At 44.6% G+C, this 7,584-nt stretch overlaps 1 protein-coding gene across 1 annotated transcript; it reads right to left on the minus strand.

Moving 5' to 3' along the window:
- Nucleotides 1–5,337: 5,337 nt before the first annotated feature.
- LOC115435814 (uncharacterized) lies at nt 5,338–6,935 on the minus strand. Its single transcript, XM_030158426.1, has 2 exons — nt 6,155–6,935; nt 5,338–6,089 (listed from the first exon to the last, which is right to left on the minus strand). The coding sequence occupies exons 1-2, from the start codon at nt 6,933–6,935 to the stop codon at nt 5,338–5,340; spliced, it is 1,533 nt and encodes a 510-aa protein (XP_030014286.1).
- Nucleotides 6,936–7,584: the final 649 nt, after the last annotated feature.

The following is a 7,584-nucleotide window of genomic DNA, read 5'->3' on the forward strand; positions in this document are numbered from 1 at the left end:
TATTTTACTGGTCTGATCCACTTTAGACTGAAATGACCTCAAATGATTTGAACATCCTTGATTATTAATATCTTCAGTGTAATTTTTGCAGTTTACAAATTCATCCTAGGGGCCGAATTGTACCCTTTGGCGGGCTGAATTTGGCCCCCGGGCCGCATGTTTGACACCTGACGCTACATATCCAATAACCTTTACCTGTACTGGAATCAAATCCAGGACCTTTCTGCCATTACAAAACAAACAAACAAACAAACAAATAAATAAATAAAACACGTATGTTTTTGAGATGTTTTTGTCCACATGTTGCACTGCCATGTTTCACAGAATCAGAATAGCCTTTATTGTCATTGTGTGTACACTGATGGTAGGAGTGCTACTCCAGTCAGAACAACAATATGAATAAAAAAGAAAACAATATGCAAGAAAATAAGAATAGAGAGAATATAAAATCAAAAAAACTAAAATGAAAAATTAGAATAAAAAAGTAAAAAAACAATAGAACTAAAAGTAGAATGAAATAAAAATGGACATAAAATATGATTCGATACAATATTAACATAAATGTACATAACATAATATAGATACAATATTAGTATATATAACTATGATCAAGTCTACAAAAATAGAGCATTTATGTTTGAATAAATATTGCATTGTTACTGCCATCACCTATTTTTGTTTTTGATGTGTATTATTGTCATGAAATGGATAGAGTTTATTTTTGTTTTTAATATGTATATTTTTACCGCTGCGAAAGGGACCGAGTTTATTTTGATGTGAAATGCTGTTTCAAAATGGACAGAGTCTGTCCTTGATATGTATAGCATTTTTGTGTTTTGTACTATTCTGATAGGTGTAGGATTTTTGAGTTACTTATGGGATCTGACATAGGAATTTAGGATAGGTAGAAGGATGGGGTAAGGGGGTGGGAGATTATAAATTAAACTTCATCCTGCTCCTTTTCGAATGTTTTCCTTTCTTTTTATATAAATCTTTTTGTGGTTTGGTTTTAATATTATATTCAAAATAAATAAACAACAAAACAAACAAACCTGCTCTACATATGTTCATTGTAACTTGTGCTGTGATAGATAGATAGATAGATAGATAGATAGATAGATAGATAGATAGATAGATAGATAGATAGATAGATAGATAGATAGATAGATAGATAGATAGATAGATAGATAGATAGATAGATAGATTTTTTTTAGCTTAAATGAAGATTACTTCTGCTGAATTCAAGATTTTTTTGCTGAATTAAAAATTTTTTTTTGCTTAATTCAAGATTTTTTTGGCTTAATTCAATTCGGATAGATAGATAGATAGATAGATAGATAGATAGATAGATAGATAGATAGATAGATAGATAGATAGATAGATAGATAGATAGATAGATAGATAGATAGATAGATAGATAGATAGATAGATAGATAGATAGATAGATAGATAGATAGATCTTCCTTTTCTTTCCATTAAATCCATAATTTAAGTCCACTACTTGGCTGCTGCTACTGTCTTTTATCCACAGACTCACTATTTATTGCCTTGTTATTTACACTTCTTTTTCATCCTGCCTTGTGATAGTTTGTGTTTTAGACTTTTGATTTGCTGCCTGCGAATGCCAAACTGAATTTGACTGTAGACATGCAGTGACAGTAAACTTCCTTATCCTTATGTTTGAGTTAATATCCCCGCAAGCAAACAGCAGACAAACCAAACACAGGCTCTAAGACTTGTCTGTGTTTAATATTTTTCGTAGGAGGGAGGTGAGAGGAAGGAGGAGTATTCAGTTCACCACAACCTCATCTGTAGACGTCACTAAAATGTACACAATGATCTTATTTATAGAGTTTATAATGGTGTAAAAAGTGAGATTATAACAGATGAAATGAATAAAGAGTCGAACAATAAACTAATTATCTGTTCGATTTTAAAAAGTGATGAGCTGCAAGACATACGTGTTAAACAGGTCAGCGGTAAAGCCAAACTAATTTTAAACTGCCCTGATCACCCACTTTCTGGGGAGTTTAACCCTTTGATGCATGAATTATGAAAACCTTAGACAAGATTTTTATCCTGAGTGTTTTTATTCCTCTTTAGGCGTGACAAAAACAATGAGACTCAATTTTGTTTTTTAAATGAACCTATTTTTCATGGAGTTACAAAAATATCCACCCATTTGGACACCATGTGTTTAAGTTTTGGAGCAAAGAAACATGTATGTAAAACGTAATGTCAGAAAGTGATGAACTGTGTGAAAACTATGAAACAAAAGGGTTTTTGATGCAGCTAATCTGATGTTTTCTCACATTTTAACATACTCTAATACTAGTTCTTACTCACTTCATGGAGATAATATTAAAAAAAAAAAAAAAAAAAAAAACAAAACTTTTTGTTTAACCCCTTCATGCACAGAGGTCACTACAGTGCACAGCTATTCTACAGCTGTTCTCTTGTATATTCATGGGTTTTATTGTTTTAGTTCCATATCAGCCAACACAGTGGACACTTACGCATCATCCCATACTGTGTATTTCATACCGTTACTGTAACTTTGCTGTTCTTGATAAACCTGATCTGCAGTGACATGTTTTTTCAGTGACATGTTTTTTTTAGTGACATGTTTTGTAAATCAACAAAAAAAACAGTTTTTTTTTTTTGCAAATTATCTCCATGAAATGAATAATAACTAGTATTACAGTATGTCAAAATGTGGGAAAACATCTGATTAGCAGCATTAAAAATGTTTTATTGCATACTTTCCATATCACTTTCTGATATTAGGTTTAAATACATGTTTCTTTGCTTGAAAAATTAAATGCATTGGGTCCGGCTGAGTGGACAGTTTTGTAACTGCTTAAAAAAAAAAAAAAAAAAAACTAAATTGCATGGTTTTTTCATACGGAAGCGTATTGCATTCACACAAAAAAATAATTTCGGCTCTGTTTTTCTGAATTAATGAGATAATTATCTCATAAATACGAGAAAAAATAAGTTAAAAAAAAAAATCGGCGCTGTTTTTCTGAGTTTATGAGATACTGTTTCCTGAAAAAAAAAAAAAAAGCTCTGTTTTTATGAGTTTATGAGATACTGTTTCCTGAAAAAAAAAAAAAAAAAGCTCTGTTTTTATGAGTTTACGAGATACTGTTTTCCGAAAAAAAAAAAAAGCTCTGTTTTTATGAGTTTACGAGCTACTGTTTTCCGGGAAAAAAAAACAAGGTCTTTTTTTATGAGTTTACGAGATACTGTTTTCCGGGAAAAAAAAAAAAAAGCTCTGTTTTTATGAGTTTACGAGATACTGTTTTCCGGGAAAAAAAAAACAAGGTCTGTTTTTATGAGTTTACGAGATACTGTTTTCCGGAAAAAAAAAAAAAAAAGCTCTGTTTTTATGAGTTTACGAGATACTGTTTTCCGAAAAAAAAAAAAAAAGCTCTGTTTTTATGAGTTTATGAGATACTGTTTTCCGAAAAAAAATAAAATGTGTCTGTGTTTCTCTGTCAGTGGGACAGTGGTCCCTGGTCCAGGCAGGAGCTCCTTCTATCTGTGCTGCTGAAAGCCTCTCGGGGGAGCGTGAAGTTGTTTCCGTTCTCGTAACCGGTTCCGATTACGGATCATGGAACGTTGGGTTACGGTGTAACCCTGGTTCTCTGAGAATAGAGAATATCTCTCCACTACATATAGAATATATGTTATGGGATTTACTGACATCCCCGCAGCTGACGTGAAAACTTCTTTAAGACACACCACGCCCACCGTGGCTTCCCCTGCGCCCTATAAATAGACCCAGCTGCGCAGGGAACAGCTGATTCACTCTGATTTGAACGGGTCCCGAGCGGCCTCGATGTGGAGAGATATTCTCTATTCTCAGAGAACCAGGGTTACACCGTAACCCAACGTTCTCTATCGTATGAGAATATCTCTCCACTACATATAGAATATATGTTATGGGCTCTGTAAGACACCCCGTGAGGGTCCCAAGGAGACAGAGCAGACACCGCTCCAATAGCAACCCCATGAGGTAGTATCGAATGAGACGTCACCACCCCGAGTGCACATTATTTACAGTGTGTACAAAATCACCACAGAACTATATACAATACGTACGCCTATAAGGTGGCGACACCGCAAGACGCTATGTGCCCACCACCAGCTGTACGTGATCCTTGCATACCCAACCCTGCCAGACGCAAGGGCTGGGTACAAGGAAGAGGTCACTCAGATGGCCCACACTCTGCAAGGCCACTGACTTGGATCTTGACATCACCCTGGCCAGGCCCGAGGTCTACTGGCCAGGGGCACAGTGAATCAGTGTTTAGGTTGACATGGCCCCCAGCACATGCTCCCCAAAGGAGGTACGGGTGGCCACATTCAAACTATAAAATCTGGCAAAAGCATTTGGCGTAGCCCATGTGGCTGCTGCACATACGTCTGAGAGGGCAGCTCCCCGCCACAAGGCCCAGGAGGTGGATACGCCTCGTGTAGAGTGCGCTTTCACTCCCTCCGGCGCCGGCTCACCTGTCTCACTGTATGCTCGGTGGATAGCCTCCACCACCCAGTGAGAAAGCCTAGCCTTAGACACCGGCTCCCCCCGACGCTGAGGCTGGAAACAGACGAACAGCTGATCGGTCTTCCTGAATGCAGCTGTCCGTTGAATGTAAATCTTGAGTGCCCTAACCGGGCACAGCGCTGACCATTGTGGACCCCCGCCTGCCCCCTGGGAAGGCCTAAGGGCTCGCAGTTCCACTGATTGATTTATGTGAAAATCAGTGAGCACCTTAGGTAAGAATGCCGGGTTCGGACGGAGGATAACCCCTGCATCCTCAGGAAGGAAGCGGCAGCAACTCTCCTGCACAGAGAGAGCATGCAGTTCCCCTATCCTCTTAGCAGATGTAATTGCAAGGAGGAAAGCCAGCTTGAGTGACAGCCACTGAAGGCTCACAGTTCCCAGGGGCTCAAAGGGCACCTGTCCCAAAGCTGACAGGACCCTGCTCAGGTCCCATGTCGGGATGGTCGGCCTATGGCGTGGCGCCAGCCTCTGTGCCCCCTTGAGGAATTGTGCTACGAGGCTAGCATCCTGTGCTGTAAGCTTAGCCGCACCAACACGAGAGGCTTTTATGGCTGCTACTACACCCCTCAGGGTGGAGCTAGATTTACCTGACTCGAGGAGACCTTGCAGGTATTTGAGTACCTCCGGAGCCGAACATGACATTGCGTCGACCTGGTTGGCCTTGCACCATGACACAAACAGCTCCCACCGATAGGAGTATGCTGCCCTAGTCGATGGAGCCCGAGCATTCTGCAGGGTATGAACCACTGAACCAGATAGCCCCATTTCTAATAAGCCGGCCCTCTCAGTGGCCAGGCCCATAGATCCAGCCCCTGTGGAAACGGGTGGAACAGCGTCCCCTGCGCCTGGCTCAGCAAGTCCCGGCGAACCGGGAGCTTCCATGGTGTCCCGTGCAACAGCGGTGTCACCCATGAGAACCATGTCATGTGTGGCCAATCCGGTGCCACCAGAACCACCTGAACTTCCTCCTGACTGATCCTCTGCAGCAGGTTCGGCAGGAGGCTGAACGGGGGAAAAGCATAGAGCAGCCCCTGAGGCCACTGGTGCGCCATGGCATCGCAGCCCAGGGGAGGCGAGTCTCTCTCGATGGAGTAATACAGTGGGCAGTGAGCATTCTCCTTCGAGGCAAACAGGTCGGCCACCGCTCTTCCAAAGTGGTGCCAGATCTCCTCCACCACTGCTGGATGGAGCCTCCAGTTCCCTGGATGCGGTCCCCTCCTGGAAAGGAGGTCCGCCGCCACATTTACCACACCAGGCACATGCATTGCCCTGAGTGACAGGAACTGCTTGTATGCCCACGTCCACAGTCTGTGCGCTATCCTGCTCAGGCGCAGAGAGCCTGTGCCTCCCTGTCTGTTGATGTACGCAGCTGCCGTGGTGCTGTCGGTTCTTACAAGCACGTGGCAGCCCTGTAATACTGGGAGGAAATGCACCAGGGCCAGGTGGATTGCCCTCAGCTCCAAGGCGTTGATATGGCGGCCCTGCCACAGGGCTCCCCAACGTCCACTGGTCCCTCTGCCTTCGTGGACAGGCGAAGACACAGCTTCCAAGTGACCCTGGCCCCCAGGTAAAAGAGCTCCAGACATTCCCTGAGGGAATCCTGTCTGGCCGGAGTCAATGCCACCAACCCAGTCCTGGTATCCAGCCACATACCGAGGAACTGGGTGGCCTGAGATGGCTGCAGATTGCACTTTTTGTCGTTGATGCGCAGACCCAGATACTGGATGTGCATCAACAACATCTGGACATGGCAATGACATTGCTCCTCTGTCTGAGCGCATATAAGCCAATCGTCCAGGTAATTCAGTATTCTGAGACCCTGCCGCCGCAGAGGGCCTAGGGTCGCATCCATGCATCTGGTAAATGTGCGGGGAGCCAGCGATATCCCAAAGGGGAGGACACAGAATTCGAAGATTTTGCCGTCGAAGGCAAACCTGAGGAATCTTCTGTGGCCCTCCCATATTGGAATTTGGAAATACGCGTCCTTGAGGTCGACTGTTGCGAACCAGTCTCCCACAAGGACTGCTTGCTTCACCCGCGGTATGGACAACATCTTGCACTTCAGGGGCCGTAGAAACTTGTTCAGGCCCCTGAGGTCCAAAATGGGCCGGAGTGTCCCGTCGCGTTTTGGGGTCAGAAAATAACGCGAATAGAACCCCATCCGCCTGTCTTCGTGCCCCACTTCTCTGATGGCCCTCTTGGCCAGGAGACTGGACACCTCTGAGCGCAAGATCTCTCTGTATTGGTGATCTGCCACGATGGTAAAAGCAGGTACTGAAGTCACAGGGGGGCGCTCAAAAACTGAAGACGATACCCCCGAGTCATTGTTGAAACAACCCAGGGGTCCACCCCCAGGGACTCCCATGCCACCTGAGGCCCCTGAGGGTTTGGGCGGAAAGTGGGAAAAATGGCGTCAGGACCGAGACTTGGGGCCCTGGGGAGCTTTGCCCCCACGCCCTCTTTGTCCTCTCCTGCTGCGTCGCCCTGCCTCCAGCTGGATCCTCAGATCCGACTGGGCCTGACTAGCTTGATGCTGTTGTCGGTGCACCTGCTGTGGCCGACGCACCTCTTGCCAGCCCGTGGCCTGCCTCATGGCATTTGACATTTCTCGAGCCGCACGACGAGCCTCCTGCGCCTGCTGGATCATTACCGTCGCCTGTGGCCCAAACATAGCTGTCGGTTCTACAGGCAGCCTGAGTAGACATGCCCTGTCGTCAGGCTGCAACTGGGACTGCGACAACCACAGATGGCGGTGTGCTTGCCAGAAACCTGACATGGCCTTGCCAGCAGCCTCCCCTTGCTCTCTCAGAAGCTTGGGGAGAAGTGAGGAGACCTGTTGGAGTTCCTCTATGAGCTGCCCCCCAGACTCCTCTGAAAGCTGCTGGGCTAAGTGCCGCTGATACAGGGACAATATGGCCGCCGTGTTGGCCAGTTTTGTCTGGACTGCCATAGCCCCATGCATCTTTTCCAGCAAACTGTCCATCACCTTGCAGTTCTTGCTCTGGCTCTTCCCT

The sequence above is a fragment of the Sphaeramia orbicularis genome, chromosome 16 (assembly GCF_902148855.1).
Source record: "Sphaeramia orbicularis chromosome 16, fSphaOr1.1, whole genome shotgun sequence".
NCBI classification, from domain to species: Eukaryota; Metazoa; Chordata; class Actinopteri; order Kurtiformes; family Apogonidae; genus Sphaeramia; species Sphaeramia orbicularis.

What these genes read in the sequence shown, in the direction of transcription:
- LOC115435814 (XM_030158426.1), bottom strand. Translation starts at nt 6,935, where the DNA reads ATGGGAGTCCCTGGGGGTGGACCCCTGGGTTGTTTCAACAATGACTCG. An exon ending in ACAGGATTCCCTCAGGGAAT is followed by an intron (nt 6,090 to 6,154) that starts GTCTGGAGCTCT and finishes CTGTCCACGAAG; the next exon opens with GCAGAGGGACCAGTGGACGT.